Source organism: Vulpes vulpes, chromosome 6 (genome assembly GCF_048418805.1).
Source record: "Vulpes vulpes isolate BD-2025 chromosome 6, VulVul3, whole genome shotgun sequence".
Lineage (NCBI taxonomy): Eukaryota > Metazoa > Chordata > Mammalia > Carnivora > Canidae > Vulpes > Vulpes vulpes.
Genome location: NC_132785.1, coordinates 61,204,742 through 61,223,493, shown reverse-complemented (window position 1 = coordinate 61,223,493; position 18,752 = coordinate 61,204,742). Strand labels below are relative to the sequence as shown.

General features: G+C 44.5%; 2 protein-coding genes across 8 annotated transcripts in view; one reads left to right on the top strand and one right to left on the bottom strand.

The window, feature by feature from the left end:
- The first annotated feature begins 551 nt into the window (after positions 1-551).
- CHAMP1 (chromosome alignment maintaining phosphoprotein 1) lies at positions 552-14,536 on the top strand. 5 transcript variants are annotated; one of them, XM_072761136.1, is made up of 5 exons: positions 651-777; positions 1,523-1,605; positions 1,807-1,926; positions 4,346-4,467; positions 10,969-14,536. In XM_072761136.1, exon 5 carries the CDS (start codon positions 11,023-11,025, stop codon positions 13,495-13,497), a length of 2,475 nt encoding a protein of 824 aa, XP_072617237.1. In that variant the 5' UTR covers positions 651-777; positions 1,523-1,605; positions 1,807-1,926; positions 4,346-4,467; positions 10,969-11,022; the 3' UTR covers positions 13,498-14,536. The 5 variants fall into 5 exon arrangements, with proteins under 5 accessions (XP_072617235.1, XP_072617238.1, XP_072617237.1 ...); XM_072761137.1 differs by lacking the exon at positions 1,807-1,926 and having other exon boundaries at positions 644-777; XM_072761134.1 differs by lacking the exons at positions 1,523-1,605; positions 1,807-1,926 and having other exon boundaries at positions 552-777.
- The window catches only part of UPF3A (UPF3A regulator of nonsense mediated mRNA decay), a 50,635-nt gene continuing 40,539 nt past the window's right edge, over positions 8,657-18,752 (bottom strand). The window contains exons 8-10 of one of the 3 annotated variants that reach the window (XM_072761144.1): positions 10,054-10,103; positions 9,877-9,966; positions 8,657-8,975 (exon numbers count right to left, since the gene is read on the bottom strand). In XM_072761144.1, coding sequence (XP_072617245.1) covers positions 8,747-8,975; positions 9,877-9,966; positions 10,054-10,103 — 369 coding nt within the window. In that variant the 3' untranslated portion in view covers positions 8,657-8,746. Of the gene's footprint in view, positions 8,998-9,876; positions 9,967-10,040; positions 10,104-18,752 lie in introns of those variants that run through there. The other 2 variants (XM_072761145.1, XR_012002078.1) reach the window with 2 other exon arrangements.

The following is an 18,752-nucleotide window of genomic DNA, read 5'->3' as shown; positions in this document are numbered from 1 at the left end:
AGCCGCAGCCCCAGCCGCAGCCCCAGCCGCAGCCCCAGCCGCCCCCAGCCGCAGCCCCAGCCGCAGCCCCAGCCCCAGCCGCAGCCCCAGGTCGCGGTCGCCCCGGCAACGCCGCCACCGCCGTCAGGCCCAGGCAGGCGCCTCCAGCCACCCGCGGAGCACGGGCCGAGAACACAACTCAAAGGTCTCCAATCTTTAATTTTGGGGAGAGTCTTCTTCGGAAGCTGCTGGATCTGCTCACACGGGTCTGGATGGCCCCGCTCCACAAGCAAAGACCCGAAAGTCCCCTACATGCGCCGCCGGCCACGTGAACACTGCCGGGGCCGGTCGAGCCCCAAGCGCGCCCTCCTCTCCGCGGCAGGGCGATCGCGACGGAGGCCCGCGCCGACGGGAGCCTCGGGCGGCCGCGCGGGACGCTCCGCAGGCTCCGCCGCGCACGCTGCCAGTCAGAGGCACGGGCGCCACCGGGGGCGGGCCGGGCGCGTCACTTCCGGGGCGGGGCGGACTGCTCCGCACGCCTGCGTGCTTCCGGCCTAGCGGCGCCGGGCGGTCGCGGCCGGATCGGGCCCGCGGGAGGGCGCGGGGCGCCACGCTCGCCTCCCATCAGCCCCCGCCGCTCGTCCCGCGGCGGCGCGCACGTCCGCGCGCTCGCAGCCCGCGCCTGCGCCGAGCCGCCATTCGGGAGGCCGCCGCGCCGCAGGCCTCGCGGAGCAGCCCGGGACTGCGCGCCCGGCTCCCCCGGTGCTGCTCGGGTGCGGACGTCGCCGCGGCGCGCCGGTGAGGAGCGGGGCGGGCGGGCCGGGGTGTCGTCCGGGCTGGGACGGCCTCGCCGGCTCGGGTCCCTCTGAAGAGGCCCGCCCGGGGCGTGCGCCGAGGAACGGCCTGCGCCGAGTCCGCCGGCGGGGTGGGCCTCGGGCTGGGAGGCGAGCCCCGCGGCGTCGGCGGGGGCGGGGGCGCAGCGCGGGACCCTCGGGGCGGGACTTGGACGCTCCCGCTTGGACTCGGGACGCGGCTCCCGCTGCCCGGGCCGGCGTGGGCTTTCGTCATTGTTGCTGCTTGGGAACGAGCTGGGCAGCCCCGACGGGAGCGGCCGCGGCGGGGCGCGGGTCCGCGGGAAGAAGCGCGGGGACGGCCCGGGGACGGCGTCGAGGGGACGCCCAGCCGAGCGTGTGCCCCGCCGGGGGCGAGTGGAGTGCCCGCGCCGGCCGGGGCCCCGCAGCTCCGCCCCTGCCTTTTCACGCCCAAGAGCTCAGACAGGGGCCAGCAGCTTTGTTCAGAGTAGCCAAAGGGGAGATACTCCGATGTCCGTCGGGAGGTGGACGGGAGGCCGGCTGCGGCCTTTGCGGTGGAATGCGATTCAGACTCGGAAATAAAGACGGTTCCAGGACCTGCTGGGGTGTGGACGTGGGGACTGAAGTCAGCCAGACAGTCCCCCACGGGGCCCGAGCCCTGAGTAGAGATTACCGGGGGCACCGGGGTGGGGGCAGTGGGGATGCCGGTTACTGTTTGTGCTCTTGAAAAGTCAGGGAAACGGATAATGAGGATGGTTGTACAGCCCTGTGATGTACTTAATGCCACTGAATTGTGCCGTTGAAAATTAGAATGGTAAGTTTTGTTGTATTTTACCAAGATTTTTTAAATGCACGGGGGGGGGGGGGGCACCCGGGTGGTGCGATCCGTTGAGTCGCCAACCCTTGGTGTAGGCTCAGGTCATGACATCTTGGGGCCTGCAGCAGTGCTCTCTGCCCAGTACAGAGTCTGCTTGTCCCTGTCCTTTTCTCTCAAATAAATACATAAAATCTGAAGGGAAAAAAAAAAGTCTGAGAAGAGGCAAAACCACAGAGACAGTAAAAAGAGCAGCGGTTATGAGGAGCACAAGGAACCGTTACAGCTGTGAAATCATCCTGTTCCATCGTGTAACGCTGGGTATGCGACACTGCTTGTGTCTAACTAAAACTTCTAACTAAACTTCGCGTTAGTAAGTATATCAGTATTCCTTCTTCAGTAGTAACAAATGTACTAATACACTATGTTAGGAATAGAAGTTGTGTGCACAAGAGGAAAGAAGTAAACGAAAGTAGAGAACTTTCCCTTTTTTAATTTTTTTTTTCTTTTTTTTTTGAAGTAGAGAACTTTGAATTTCTTCTGCTGGATAGGAGATAGGTGTGATGTGGTGGACTGGCAAACTACTTAGCACCTGTCTTAGGAACAGCATGTAGACTGTAGAGGCAGGAAGTAGGATGAGAGAAACTTACTAGTGTGGACGCTGTGGAGTTACTTTCATAGTTAGGCTCAGGAGCTCTGAAATTTAGGGTGGGAAATGGTAGAATCTTAAAGCTGGAAGGAATCTCAGTGTCTAGCATCTACCCAGGAGCTGAATTCTGCAGCATGCTGATGGGAAAGACCTCATGGTATTTCAGGAAAGGTCCAGAATCAGGCAGCCTCTGACCTTCCTGATGTTGTGATCCCAAGCACTTTTCTCCATCAGCATCAGTTTTCTCAATTCTAAAGTGGAGAGTTTAGACTCAAGTCGTCTGACGATCCTTTCAGTCCTATACTGACCGTTGGCTTGTGGTTATGGAGGGCTCTTACCTGGGAAAGCAACTCATTCATTCATGGACTCATGATTGAGTAGTTTGTAAAACTTTTTCTTAAGCTGGAATCTGTTTTCCTGCTGGCTTCCACTTGTTGCTTCTAGGATACCTTACATATTACCCATAATTCTTCCGCTTGAAATTAGTCAGTTTCTGTACTCAGAAAAGGCATGTTTTTAAAGACTGTCTGCCATCCTGGTTGCTTTCTTTTGCATGTTGCCTAGTATTCTGAACTCCTCCTTCCTGCCCAGAGCTGGAGACAGTGATCCACTGGGACATTCTGTCTGATGTAGATGATGGAGTGCAGTTCTCTGTCGATTCGTATTACTGATTTTGTCCATTACACTACCTTGTCAACATCTTCTAGGTTCTAGTGTGTTAGTTTAGTCAAGATATATTAGAAAGAACCTAGGTAGATGACAGAACTTTAATCTCGTCCTTTGTGAGATGCTGATTACTTGCTTCATCTTGAGCAAATTACTTAATGTCTAGGTTTGAATTTCTCAGCCATAAATTGAAGTTTCAAAGTAGATGATCCCTGAGGTCTTTCTGCTCTGAATCACAATGATTTGTAAACTAGATGGTAGCACAGGTCTCTTCTAGTTTTAAAGTCCTATGAATCTAAGATCAAGTCTCTAGTCTTCATGATGGGATGTTTAGAGGTAACGAACAGATACTTTCTGAGCATATACCATGTGCCAAGAATGTGCAAGGGTTACAGGAGTGAACAGGTACTCCCTGCCCTCTGAGAGCTAGACTCTTGTAGTGCCAGAGAGTAATGGCTACATGGAAGGTGTGCACACAAAGAGAGTTGGGGAGGGTGTTGGCCATTGTTTTTTAGGAAGTAATTCTTCCTAAAGGATGGAGAAACTTGCCCAATGGCCGAGTGTGTAAACTTACCATGCCAGGGAGTATAAAGTACAGGAAATGCCTGTGTGAAAGTCCAGAGGCTAGGTTTGTATTTAAAGAAATGAAGTCCAGTCAGGGGACAGACAGATTGTGAAGGGCTATATATACCGTGGTTTTGTCTTCTGTAGGTGTTGGGGATATTTTGAGGAACTGTGAGCAGGCCAATGGCATTAGGTTGTATTTGGAAGATGACTGGAAACAGTATGACGATTGGATGGCGAGGAAGTAAGGCTAGAGAGGCACAGACAGCACAGCTATCCACATTACAGCTTGACCATGGGTAGAGTGGTGTGCTGTGCACTATCGCCTGGCTTGTTCGTGGCCAGTTTTGTTCTTGCTATTCAAGTCAACAGCTTACCTGGACCCTGACACGTTCTCTGAAATCCATGTTTGAAGAGGCTGTGCAGTCACTGGAGCACCACTGTCCTTCCTTACCCTCTGATGCCTCTTCCTTCTTTGCCCCTTGGTCCTGTGGACAATCTTGTCCCTTCCTCACTACCTGTTACTTTACTGCTCTGCAGTGTAGTGTGGATAATGGACAAAACATCAGCTGCTCCTGTATCCTGTGGTCTCGGCAGCTGAAGTGAGACGATGAATCTGAGTGCTGTGGTTATAGACAAGGGTTCAGGATTCGGTCCTGGATTTTAAAGTGGAATAAGATGTGGGTGGTGTCATTGGTAGTATCCATGGTTATCTTTGGTATTATTTCATTAAAGCAAGTGGATTGACCCCTGTCACTGTTGGTAGGGAGCAGGTCAGCAAGAGAAATAGGCAGAGTTCTTTTGCATAGATTATCACAGAAATGTAGTTTTGATTACAGTTCCTTTATTCTTTTTCTCCAGGTCCATCTTCTCATCTTTGTTCTTCATGTACTACAAACTATTTTCTATAATTAACTCAGAAGCCATGTAGACTTGCTTGCCCTTTGAAGACATACTTTCAAGGCTTCTAGGAAGATAAACTGGTAAGTCTACCAGAGAAAGTATTGTTGGTCTTTATTTCTTCCCTGCTCTAAGGAGAATTGGCCTGGATTTATAGTGTTATTTTACCAGCTTTACTTTGCATATTGTTTTTGTTTGCTTTATAACAATTAGGAGAGTATGTTTAAGATGTGAACATTTTTGAGAAGTGCTTACACCTAAGGAAAATCTACAAAAGCATATATGTGCATACGTAATGATGCATGAAGATGTGACAGGTATGCATATATATGACAGAGTTTGGGGTTTGAGAAGTGAATTTTAAACAGTTCTTTAAAAAATTTTTTTGAGTAAGGGGTTACTAGGGTCTGATGATGAGGCTGGGAAATAGACACTTTGAGACTGGCCAGAAGAGTTGATGGTAAGAAGAGGAAATAGGGAGGGGCAGATGAGGGAGATGGGAAACACCCAAGTCTAAGGAGCCATCAGATTTAACACAGATTGAGAGGGAGCAGGATCGGTGAGGAACTGATTGGCACTCCATGGAGGGTGAGAGAGCTGATGATTTAACATGCAGCAGTTAAGGACAAAAGGAATCCAAGCTGAGTTGGCTGGGGGCCACTTGGAGGCAAAAGAAGCAGGAATTAGGGCAAGTGGTATTCATCAAAGAAAACTAATTGGGGATCCCTGGGTGGCTCAGAGGTTTAGCGCCTGCCTTTGGCCCAGGGCAGGATCCTGGAGTCCCGAGACCAGGTCAGGCTCCAGGCATGGAGCCTGCTTCTCCCTCCTCCTGTGTCTCTGCCTCTCTCTCTCTCTCTCTCTTTCTCTCTCTCTCTCTCTCTCTTTGTGTGTTTGTGTCTAAAATAAATACATACATACATACTTTAAAAAAAGAAAGATAAACTAATTTACAGAAGCAGCAATAAAATGTAGGGTTAGTGTAAAATTTCCAGAGAGGCAAGAAACAGAGATACAGCCAATGGAAAGTAGAAGTAAGCAGAAATAGTGGTAGAGTTTTGCCTATAGAAAGCAACCACAAGGGGAATCCCTGGGTGGCTCAGCGGTTTAGTGCCTGCCTTTGGCCCAGGGTGTGATCCTGGAGTCCTGGGATCAAGTCCCACATCAGGCTCCTTGCATGGAGCCTGCTTCTTCCTCTGCCTGTGTCTCTGCCTCTCTCACTCTCTCTCTCTGTGTCTCTCATGAATAAATAAATAAAATATTTTTTAAAAAAAAAGGAAAGGAAAGGAACCACAATTCTTTCATAGGAGTGGGAATAGGGGGTGTGGTTCTCCAGTTGTTGCACTAATGTTAGAGATGTCAATTTATGAGATGTGGTTTTATTTTCTTTTTCATTTGGTAAGTTTGCCAGAAGCATTTTTTTCCCTTAGATTTATTTATTAGCAAGAGAGTGAGAGCATGAGTGGGAGGAGGGCAGAGGGAGAAGTAGACTCCCCCACTGAGCAGGAAGCCGGTATAGGGCTCCATTCCAGGACACTGGGATAACAACCTGAGCCAAGGGTGGGCTCTTAACCAACTGAGCCACCCAGGCATGCCATGGAAGCATTTTTTAAAAACTTTCCTGATGACAGAATAGTGTGCTCAGTAATTTCTGTAGGAAGAGAACAAAATGCTTTACTCTTACAGTTCATAATCTGATTCCTGTATTATACACTTATTGGGCTTATTGGTAACCTCTATTTTATGAACTAGTATTGGTAAAAAGTTGAGTTAACATACAGGAAATGAAGAAAGTTGTTTTGTTGACAGGACTGTAAATTAGGCAAAGACTATAGAGAGGTTACTGAGTAAGATACTTTCTCCTACTCTACACTAGTTTCTTGAGAAGATGGGAAAAGTTTCATAGTTAACAGTTTAAGAAACTCAAGTTGTGAAAGTACAAGTCGGGATCCCTGGGTGGCGCAGCGGTTTAGCGCCTGCCTTTGGCCCAGGGCGCGATCCTGGAGACCCGGGATCGAATCCCACGTTGGGCTCCCAGTGCATGGAGCCTGCTTCTCCCTCTGCCTGTGTCTCTGCCTCTCTCTCTCTCTCTCTCTCTCTCTCTGTGTGTGACTATCATAAATAAATTAAAAAAAAAAAAAGTACAAAGTCTATCTTCCTATCATAAATAGGACTTGAGTATATTTCAGATGAGATACGGCGTGCTGGTCAGCCATAACTTTAGCAAGGTCATTGGGCAATATTTACTTACCAGAAACTGAACTATTGGTTAGAGGATGCCCTTGTAGTTTCTAGTATAATAATCATAGCTGACACCGATGGTTCACCATGAGATACTGTTCTAAATATGCTACAAAATATTAACATCCCTTGTAGAGTCCAGGAACCTGAAACATAAGTTCAGCAACCTAACAAAAGCCATATACTGGAACCAGGACTCACTCAAACCCAACAAGCCTGAGGTCTTAACCTCTGTGTCATATATATGCAACTTAGGGTTTATTATACTATAATGATGGCTTTTAATATGTAATGTCCCACTTATGAACATCCCTTGATTATTGATTGTGGCCATTTAGGCCAGATGCAGTTATTGAGAAATCGCTGCCTTTTCTTATAACATTCTTATACTTTTATGAGACACTGGGTTTTAGGTGGATCGTTAACCTACACATTCTTTCTACATGTTATCTTCATTATGTTTGCAAGTTTCAGAGATTTTTTATTCAGTGATTATATTCTTTTTTTAGTCAGCCCATAGAGCCCTAAAAACAATTTTCTGAAAGCCAGGATAGTTGCAGGAGCTAATTCTTTCAGAATTAGCTTTCAGAATTCCTGAAGGAGCTAATACTTTCTGAAAAGCACTCGTTTGTTTCCTCAACTGTCTTGTCACCTTTTTATATTTAAACTGCTCCCGCCAGGCGCAAATAATAAACCAGTAATATAGGTGATAGAAAACAGTGTTGTAGGCAATAACATCTTCAAGACAAGTTCTCAAAATCAGAAATATTGTACAGTTTTTAAGTTATTGTTTCTGAAATTATTAAAGGGGATCCTCTTAATATAAATAAGTATCTCTAATCTGTATTGTAGTTTGAGGAGCAATAACCAACCTGGAAGGAATACATTTTGACCCCGTAATTACTATTAGCACAGAGCACATTAAATGCTCTTGGTGGTAGCTGATACTTTTGGTAAAGGATAGGACAGGGACGCCAGGGTGGCTCAGCGGTTTAGCACTTGCCTTCATGCCCAGGGCATGATCCCAGGGTTCTGGGATCAAGTTCCACATCAGGCTCCCTGTATGGAGCCTGCTTCTCCCTCTGCCTGTGTCTGCTCCCCACTGCCCCCTCCCCCAGTCTCTCATGAATAAATAAATAAATAAATAAAATCTTTTTTTTTTTTGTAATAATAAATTTTTATTGGTGTTCAGTTTACCAACATACAGAATAACACCCAGTGCTCATCCCGTCAAGTGTCCCCCTCAGTGCCCGTCACCCATTCACCCCCACCCCCTGCCCTCCTCCCCTTCCAGCACCCCTAGTTCGTTTCCCAGAGTTAGGAGTCTTTATGTTCTGTTTCCCTTCCTGATATTTCCCACACATTTCTTCTCCCTTCCTTTATATTCCCTTTCACTATTATTTATATTCCCCAAATGAATGAGAACATACAATGTTTGTCCTCCGATTGACTTACTGCACTCAGCATAATACCCTCCAGTTCAATCCACGTTGAAGCAAATGGTGGGTATTTGTTGTTTCTAATGGCTGAGTAATATTCCATTGTATCCATAAACCACATCTTCTTTATCCATTCATCTTTCGATGGACACCGAGGCTCCTTCCACAGTTTGGCTATTGTGGACATTGCTGCTATACACATCGGGGTGCAGGTGTCCTGGCGTTTCATTGCATCTGAATCTTTGGGGTAAATCCCCAACAGTGCAATTGCTGGGTCGTAGGGCAGGTCTATTTTTAACTCTTTGAGGAACCTCCACACAGTTTTCCAGAGTGGCTGCTCCAGTTCACATTCCCACCAGCAGTGTAAGAGGGTTCCCCTTCTCCGCATCCTCTCCAACATTTGTGGTTTCCTGCCTTATTAATTTTCCCCATTCTCACTGGTGTGAGGTGGTATCTCATTGTGGTTTTGATTTGTATTTCCCTGATGGCAAGTGATGCAGTGGGATCAAGTTCCACATCAGGCTCCCTGTATGGAGCCTGCTTCTCCCTCTGCCTGTGTCTGCTCCCCACTGCCCCCCCCCACCCCCCATCTCATGAATAAATAAATAAAATCTTTAAAAAAAAAAAAAAAGGAAGTGCAAAGGGGCTTCTGACTTCCTGGACACAAATGCAAATCTCGCCTTCCTTAAAAAAAAAAAAAGGATAGGACATAATTTAATGAGAAAAAGACTTTGTGATCCACTTGGATAAACTCATCAACTGTGTTACAGAATCTGTTTTGGCAGCTGTTGAGTTCACATGCTGAGAAGAGCATACAAGATGGAAATGGTAGAGAATAGAAGAGTCCAGGAGTGCCTGGCTGGCTCAGTTGGAAGAGCATGTGATTCTTGATTTCAGGGTTGTGAGTTCGAGCCCTGTTTTGAAGATAGAGATTGCCTAAGAAAAAATTTAAAAAGAAAGACTAGAATCCAGAATGGATTTATCAACACAAAATTTAGTAAATGCAAAATGGAACATTACATATCGGTGCAGACAGACCACTGAATTGTCTGTTTGGGATGGAAAAATAGGCTGAATCCCTATCTCCCTCCTTTTACCAGATAAAGTAAGAATTTAAATGTAAAGGGGTGCCTGGGTGGCTCAGTCGGTTAAGTGTCTGACTCTTGGTTTTCGCTCAGGTCATGATCCCAAGGTTGTGAGATCGAGCCCCATGTTGGGCTGTCTCACCCTGGTCATGAAGCCTGCTTAAGGTTCTCTCTCTCTCCCTCTGTCCCTTTCCCTCCCTCAAAAAAGTACAAATGTAAGAAGAATGAAATCCTCAAAATCACAGTAAAAAAGTATTGACTGCTTTAAAAAGTATCGGAATAGGAAAGCATAATTTATAACAATCGTAAGGAAGACACCTTTAAGTTTTTAATTTTTCCATAAACCAGTTGTGTGTGAAGAAGCGCACATATATATACATACACATACCATAAAGTCAAGAGACATGATAAACTATGAAAATATTTTCAATAAAAGAGCTGATTTCTTTTATGCATACTATTTTCAAATAATTAAAAGGAGAAGGCACATCCTACAAAAGAAATACACAGGGCTAACAAGGGAAATTTTCACTCTTTCTTATTAAAGTCAAGCACCTTAAAACAATGCTGAGACTCCAATTTTCACCCAAGAAGTGGCAAAGATTAGAAGTTTAATAATACTCAGTATTGGTGAGGGAGTTGGGGAATTGTCCACTTGTTGATTGGTACATAATAGTATTGTAACTTTTCGAGACTTCTGTGAAATCTATCAATTATAAATGTAAATCACCTTTTGCTCAGGTAATTCACTTCTAGGAATCTTCTCTTCAGAAATACCCTCATACGCAAGATATGCACAAGAAGATTTAGTGCTTGCTCTCTGTATAAGTAGAAACAGAACTCTAGGTAGAAACACAGAAACTTGGCCTTCTTTGGTTTCTAGAATCACTGAAACTCCACTTCTCACCGTGAAGCCTCAGGAGCTGGTCTTCTTTCTCCTGAAGCATCTTCTCTTCCCTAAAGGAAAACAAGTTGCAGAGCAGTGTGTTTAATATCCCATTTTTAGCTATAAGCTCCTGTTACTTTTTACCACCCTAGAAGACTTGCTTAAACTTCGAAAAAGTCCTAATTACTGACAAGCAAGTTCCTGCCTTAAGGGTTAGTCATCTCTGAATTGCCCTTTGCTAGGCAAACTCCTTTACATCATTCAGGATCAGTGCTTGAGCATCTTTCCTTGACAGCCTTCTCTACGTTCACAGTTGGTTTTGCACCTAATGTAACCACCATAGTACAAGACACCTCTTTTTTTTTTTTTAAGACACCCTTTAAACCCTAGAAAAGCAGGGCACAAAAAGTAATTCATTTATGAAATGAATGAATGAAATACTTTATATTAGGTTGGGTAAAACATTACAGAATAATTTGATATTTTTAAAAGCCATCTTTTCATAATTTTAGTTAAAGTATTTCTGAAGTGGATCTAGTTTCGTGCTCAGCCTTAAACTGCCTAGCTTTAATTTTGATGTTGGCTCAGCTTTATATATTGACAGCTTGTTCATTCCAGATTTCACAGTCAGGCTGTAAGGCATGTGCTAGGTGATTCTGGGATCAAGCTTGGGTCACTGGCAGTCCTATTACTGGGGTAAGGCACCTCTGAACCTATTTCTTCATCTGCAAATAAAAGTAATACTGAGTCATAGTGTTAGGAAGATTAAAAATTAGTTCATTCTCTCTTTTCTCTTCAAAATCTCTATTAAGGTTTTATCTGATAAATGTACATGCCATATGAGACTTAAAATTATGCAGGTTTAGAATGGACAGAGAACAGCACTTTATTCAAAATTAGGTTTCCTGAAAATAATTAATTTCTACTTTGTTGCAGCACTGTTGAAAGTTTTTAAAGAATATAATCGTGTGTGTTGTGACAGAGAGAGAAATGGAAGTATTCCAGGAAGTCCGTAAACCATCATCACGTTTGGAGTGTGACCACTGCAGTTTTCGAGGCACAGATTATGAAAATGTGCAAATCCACATGGGTACCATCCATCCAGAATTTTGTGATGAAATGGATGCTGGTGGGTTAGGTAAAATGATTTTTTACCAGAAAAGTGCAAAGCTGTTTCACTGCCATAAGTGCTTCTTCACCAGCAAGATGTACTCTAATGTGTACTATCACATTACATCCAAACATGCAGGCCCAGAGAAGTGGAATGAGAAACCAAAAAATCCAGTAAGCAAAGAAACAGATCCTGGGAAAAGCCCTCCTCTTCCTGAGCACCAGAAAATGTCCTCAAATTCAGCAGAACTCCCAAAACCTATACCTGCTCTTTCCATAGAAACACAGAAACTTGGCCCGATTTTGTCTCCAGAATCACCAAAACCTACACCTCTCACTTCCCTAGAGCCTCAGAAGCCTGGCCCTGTTGTTTCTCCTGAGCCACAGACACCCTCTCTTCCTTCTCCTGAGCCTCCAAAGTCTGCCTCTGTTTCTTCTCCTGAACTTCCAAAACCAGTCCCTATTGTTTCTGAATCTCAGAAACCAGTCCCTGTTCCTTCTCCAGAACCGCAGAAACTTGGTCCTATATCTCCTGAGCCAGTAAAGGCCACTCTTGTTAATCCTAAACCTCAGAAACACTCCCATTTCACAGAAACATTGGGGCCACCTTCAGGCTCATCTCCAGAGTCACCAGTTTTAGCTGCTTCTCCAGAACCTTGGGGTCCATCCCCAACTGCATCTCCAGAGTCTCGGAAGCCAGCCCGGACTATCTCCCCTGAGCCAAGGAAGCCATCCCCATCGGAATCTCCTGAACCTTGGAAGCCATTCCCTGCTGTCTCTCCAGAGCCCAGGAGACCAGCCCCAGCTGTGTCACCAGGTTCTTGGAAGCCAGGGCCACCTGGGTCCCCGAGGTCTTGGAAATCTAGTCCTTCAGCATCATCGGGACCTTGGAAGCCAGCTAAACCTGCTCCATCTGTGTCTCCTGGTCCTTGGAAGCCAATTCCTTCTATCTCACCTGGACCATGGAAACCAACTTCCTCTGTGTCCCCCGCATCCTGGAAGTCTTCATCGGTTTCGCCTGGTTCCTGGAAGTCTCCCCCTGCGTCTCCTGAGGCGTGGAAGTCTGGCCCACCAGAACTCCGAAAGACAGCTCCCACCTTGTCACCTGAACATTGGAAGACAGTTCCCTCAGTGTCCCCTGAGCTTCGTAAAGCAGGACCTCCCTTGTCTCCTGAACTTCGCAAACCAGGCCCACCATTGTCCCCAGAGATCCGCAGTCCAGCGGGATCTCCAGAGCTCAGAAAACCTTCAGGGTCTCCAGAGCTTTGGAAGCTTTCTTCTGATCAGCGAAAAACTTCTCCTGCTTCACTTGATTTTTCCGAGTCCCAGAAGAGTTCCCGCGGTGGTTCCCCAGACCTTTGGAAGTCTTCCTTTTTTATTGAACCTCAAAAACCTGTCTTCCCTGAGACCCGGAAACCTTCTGGACCATCTGAGTCCCCTAAAGCAGGTTCCGATATCTGGAAGCCTGTTCTCTCTCTTGATACTGAACCTAGAAAACCTGCCTTGTTTTCTGAGCCCACCAAAACAGCCCCTCCAGCTTCTCCTGAACCACGAAAACGTGCTCTTTTTCCAGAGCCCCGGAAACATGCCCTTTTCCCTGAACTTCCCAAATCTGCTATCTTCTCAGAGTCTCAGAAGGCAGTTGAGCTTGGTGATGAACTACAGACAAATGCCATAGATGATCAAAAGTGTGATATTTTGGTTCAAGAAGAACTACTAGCTACACCTAAAAAACTCTTAGAAGACACTTTATTTCCTTCCTCAAAAAAGCTCAAGAAAGACAACCAAGAGAGCTCAGATGCTGAGCTTAGTAGCAGTGAGTATATAAAAGCAGATTTAGATGTGATAGACAGCAAGGGCCAAGAATCAAGCAGTGATCAAGAGCAGGTAGATGTGGAATCTATTGATTTCAGTAAAGAGAACAAAATGGATATGACTAATCCAGAGCAGTCCAAAAATGTGTTACAATTTACTGAAGAGAAAGAGGCTTTTATCTCTGAAGAAGAGATCGCAAAGTATATGAAGCGTGGAAAAGGAAAGTATTATTGCAAAATTTGTTGCTGTCGAGCTATGAAAAAAGGTGCAGTTTTGCATCATTTGGTTAATAAACATAATGTTCATAGCCCTTACAAATGTACAATTTGTGGAAAGGCTTTTCTTTTGGAATCTCTCCTTAAAAATCATGTAGCAGCCCATGGGCAGAGTTTACTTAAATGTCCACGTTGTAATTTTGAATCAAATTTCCCAAGAGGCTTTAAAAAACATTTAACTCACTGTCAAAGCCGGCATAATGAAGAAGCAAATAAAAAGCTAATGGAAGCTCTTGAACAGCCACTGGAGGAGCAGCAAATTTGATTTTTACACGTGGTGTGGATATATGATCTACAAAGTTGTTTGTTGAAACTGTAAAGCATAGTTAATAGCATAGTTGGATCAGTAGATGTTGATGTGTATGGTGTATTGTGTTTAATTGTCTCAGTAGTGTTACAGAGAATAAGCATTTGGTTCTTTTTTTCATGGTCTCTGTTTATGTGATTATCTTGTAAGTCAATAAATTCATAACTGTATTCCAGATGGATAAAATTTCTCTAGTTCCTTTTAAATATATTTGAATAATATGAAAATGTAGGTGGTCCACTTAACAATCAATAGCAAGTTGTACTCAATTTGAAACATCTAATCAAAGTGTCTGTATCTTTTTTTTGTGGAACTAACTCCAGACAATGGAAATTATTAGTTGGAATGTTTAAGAATTAGGTATGAAAAATTTCAGAAATTTTCTCTTAAATGTATTTTCAGATCATAAAAGTTATTTTGAAGTTCCTATTTGATCATATGAAGTTATTTATAAATCTTGAGCAGTTCTAGATGTTTATTAGCTTTTACGTCATGGAAAATTAGAGTCTCAGGGTTGCTGATTTTCTGCTAAAAGATGTAGAGTAAGTTTTAAAAGGTTTGCGGCTTCCTCTAGGAAACTGGGAAAGATGAGTGTGACTTAGGTCTTGTCCTTAGTTGTTTCCTTCTGAGGAGTCTTCCATTCTACATCGCCTTCCCCACCCCACCCCCAGGTCTGGTTCTTCTCTTCCCTGTGAGCCCATCCCTATAGATGATCCTTAACCGCCAAATGTGTTAGAACTGCACTTGCTGCTCCTGCGCCTCACACGTCACCTGTGGGGTTTCAGACCTGGTGATGAGTAGGAACTGAGAGTCTTCCAGATTCACAGTAGAAAATTTTTTAAGTAGACATTTCTGTTTGAGAGTATGTCAGTTGTATGTTTTCCACAGTTGTTAACTGTAAATACTTTGTGCCTGTTTGTTGATTATTTTTGTTCTAAACTATTTTGTCAAATGTGTATCAACCAAATTAAAAGCAAAGGCTATCATGTCAGCAGCATCCTCATGTGTGTGTATTCTTTTGTGTAATTTTCATTGTATGACACCCAGATTCCATTATTTCTTGTTCCCCCTGTTCTCAGCATGCTAATTTTCCTATCTGGAGCAGCATTTCCTAAAGCTAGGTTTTCTCAGTTCTGTGGTCAGGTAAGTGAAGGAAATGCCACACTTGGCAGTGTTCCTTGTGGAAGATCCACAACCTGGTGGACTTGTGTAAACAGTGTGAAGCATTTAGTGCCATAAGGATTCTCCTGTGCACCCAAGGGTTGAGAGACTACGTTTATTTAAGCTGTTCCTAGACATTTTTGAACAGTGAGCACTTTTTTTCATAGCCTCCAAAGTAATATGCCAATTGAGAAGACTTAGTGTTTATAGAATACTGGGAAGAACTTACAGGCTCCAGGTCTCACCTCCTGGGTGAGTAGTTAAGCTGTCGTCAGTTAATATTGGGTCCCTTCAGAACAAGCTTCCAGTACTGGCATTTCCTTCTAGGCCAGCAAGTAGGACAGGTAGGGTTCCTTGGATAAGACAGTCCTGTTCTCATCAATGCTGGCTTGATTAAAATTATGACGAACATACAAAGGTGTGGAGCGTGCAAAAACCGTTTTGAAGCCTGCAGTCTCAAACCAGCTGTGTTATGTGTGACATTATTTCCTTAGGACTTTACACTTTTGGTGCACACTTCTCACAGAACCCTTCCTAGACCTTTACTCAAGGTGGAGCCAACTACATCCCCTGACTTGCTATCTCATGTGGGTTTTTTCATAATACAGAGGATATGATGCTGAAGATGCACAAATAGTTTTGGCCTTTGGTTAAGCCACTGTGTTCTTGGCCTCACTTCATTTGTGGCTTTCTACATTTTTTTTTCTTTTACGTCTCAGATCAGGATAACCTAATACTTTTTTTTTTTTTTTAAACCTTGGCAATTTGCTTCCTGTACAGTCACATGCCTCTCGTCATTGTGACCCTGTCTACATTTTCATTTTCTTACTTTCCTATGTAATTATATAACTATTTTAAATAAACTCAGTCCAGTGATTTTATATAATATGAGAAATTCTATAAATATGAGAAAATAAGAAAATTATAAGAAATATGTACCACCTTTCACTCAACATTCATGGACCTGATAACCACTATATTTTAGGTGACCTACTTCCTTTTCATTAATTGGACTCTTACCTGAACTGGGATGTCTTTTTTTTCTTTCTTTCTTTTTTTTTTTTTTTTATTGAAGTCCGATTTGCCAACATACAGTATAACACCCAGTGCTCATCCTGTCAAGTGCCCGTCACCCAGTCACCCCATCCCCCTCCATTTCCCCTTCTACTACCCCTTGTGAACTGGGATGTCTTTAGCAGATACTGCTTGTTTTGTTTTTTAAGATTTTTTTTTAAGTAATTACTATACCCCATGGGCTTGAATCTACATTTATGAGATCAAGAGTCACATGCTCTGCCAATTGAGCCAACCAGACACCACAATGCTTTGGTTTTTAATATTGGTTGTGGATTCTATAGTTTTGTCTTAGATGAAGACATAGAAGGATGCTTGGTTGTGGATTCTATAGTTTTGTCTTAGATGAAGACATAGAAGGATGCTTACCATGTTGGATCTAAGCAAGCAACAAGTTACATGAAATTCAGATGCTTAGAACATAAATTTGTTTTCTTAAATTTCTATAGTTCACTGGGCCAAAGCCAGGGTGTCAGCAGGGAGGCACTAGAAGAGCATCCATTCCCTTTGCTTTGCATTTTCTATTGGCTCATGGTGCCCTTCCTAGCACCTAGCATCTTCCATGTGTTTACACTAGGCCACCCAGATAATCTAAGATGATTTTCCTATTGTAAAGTCAGCTGATTAGCAATCCTAAATCTCCTTTGCCATTTAAACTGCCACAGTCATGAGGCCTGACAATTGGGACCAGACCTGGGCTTGAAATTTGGGGTTTTGGTTCCTCTGCTTGGCTTATTGCAAGACAGGTTTCTTCAGCAATACATCTGTTGCCACCTTACTGGTCTAGGCCCTCATCACTGTGTAAATCTATTAGTACAGTAGACTGCTTATAGTGTGGGAACTCAGTGTCAATTCCCATTCACCCTTTACACACTGAAATAAGGTCTCCACAAGACTGATTTTATGTTGCACATTTAAGGTCCAGTTACTAAGATCTGTTGACAAACCAGACCTTACTCAAGCAACCTTCAAACCCCACTCTGCTCATTGTTTTTTCTTCCCCCAAGAAAGTGCTCCCTGTTTCCTGTTAAACTGCCACACTGGGATGCCTGGGTGGCTCAGCTGGTTAAGCCTCAGCTTTCAGCTCAGGTCATGATCTCAGGATCCTGGAATCAAGTCCTGCATTGGGCTTCCTGCTCTGGGGAAGTCGGAGTCTGCTTCCCCCACTCCCTGTGCCCCTCCCCTCTGCTGAATCTCTCTCTCTGTCTCAAATAGACAAGTCTTTTTTTTTTTTTTTTTTTGGAGTTCAATTTGCCAACATACAGCATTCAAATAGACAAGTCTTAAAAACACACATACAACTGTTACTCACTAAGCAAGCTTAGCACAATTCTCTCCACCTAGGGCTACTCTTCCCAAACTTTTTTATGAACAAGAAAGAATGGGGCATCTGGGTGGCTTAGTGGTTGAGCATCTGCCTTTGGCTCAGGTCATGATCCTGGGGTTCTGGGATCAAGTCCCCACATCAGGCTCCTTGCAGGGAGTCTGCGTCTTCTGCCTATGTCTCTCTGTGTATCTCTTATGAATAAATAAAATCTTTTTAAAAAATTTTTAAGTGAATTGGAGAAAGAAGAGAAAACCCTATACAAATGAATTGGGCCTCTTTTACTGTTGACTCAGTGCAGGTATGCTATGTTTACATTACAAGTTCTCCAGACTAAAACTGAAAAAAAGTTGGGATAGAATAATAAATACATTTCAACACTTTTGATCCTGACCAATTAGTGGCTTAGTTGGCTTGAGCATAATGTTAATTAACTTGCTTCTATCACTAGCTGATCTCTTGCAAATGCTTGCCATGGACCAATAAGACTAGTTGAAATACATAGAAGCCTAGTAAATTCTTGATTTGTATAATTGGAAGAGTTAGTTGTAAGTCAAGTGAACAAAAATCATATTTGAATAAAAAACAGAGAACCCTGGCCCTTCAGTCAGTTCCCAGACTTGAGCTAGTGTACAAACCCAGAACCCTTTGGATGCAGGGGAGTCCTGGTCCCCTTGAGCAAGGACCCAAGTACACTGCCAAAACTTTATAGTTAGCCTTTCTCCTAACCTTCACCCAACTGATGGCTTTGGAGCAGGACAACTGTGAGCTGAGGAGAGGAAATAGACCCTCAGGGATACCTGGACATGGACTGGACTGGAGTGATCTCAGGAGACCCCAAGTGTCCCTGTGGCCCCTCCATTCCAAGCAGGGGCTCATGCAGGTCAGGTTTCCACAGTGTCAGCTCAGGGCTGTCTCAGCTGGCTCTGTGGGCCCATAAACCGTCCTGTGGCTATTGCCCCAGCTTGGAAAGTATATAATTATAGTAGCTATGTTCCATAACTGGCAGCATCCCCACATGGGTTCCCTGGCCTGTGGGGTAAGAGCTATTACAGTGGAAGAGACTAACTGAAAGCCACTAGCCTCTACCTAGGAAAATAGCAAATCAAAGGCAGTCAAGAAGTGAGAATTCTGGGAAGATAAGAGTAGGAAGCACCAGGAATCTGTTCCCCAGGTAGACAACAGTTGCACTGGAGAACCTCTCTGATGTAGCCTTGGAACTTCAGTCAAAAGCTTGCAACTCGCAGGGAAAGGCTTGGACAGTAACTGTTAGCTCTTCACACAGTGGCACCCATCCCCACCCTCGGCCATGTGAGCATCTTGCGAACAACTTGCAGGAGCTAGGGTGGGTAAAAAGGACCCTGTCTTCCAAATGTTGGGGACCTGCACTTTGCTGATTCCTAATTTTGATCAAAGAGGCAAGCAGCCATTCTGGTTGCATCTCCCTCATTGTTGCAATCCCTTCTCCCTCCAGCTGAAATGACTTTTAGGAGATTTAAAGGGCAGGACTCCCCCCCCGCCTCAACCACCACCACTACTACCCTACCCCCACCCCGGCCTCAGTTTTGCTTTTCCTCTGGGAAGCCAGATATTAGGACATTAAAAAACAGCTGCATGTACAGGGAAAATTAGAAAGTGGCTATGAATGCCAAAG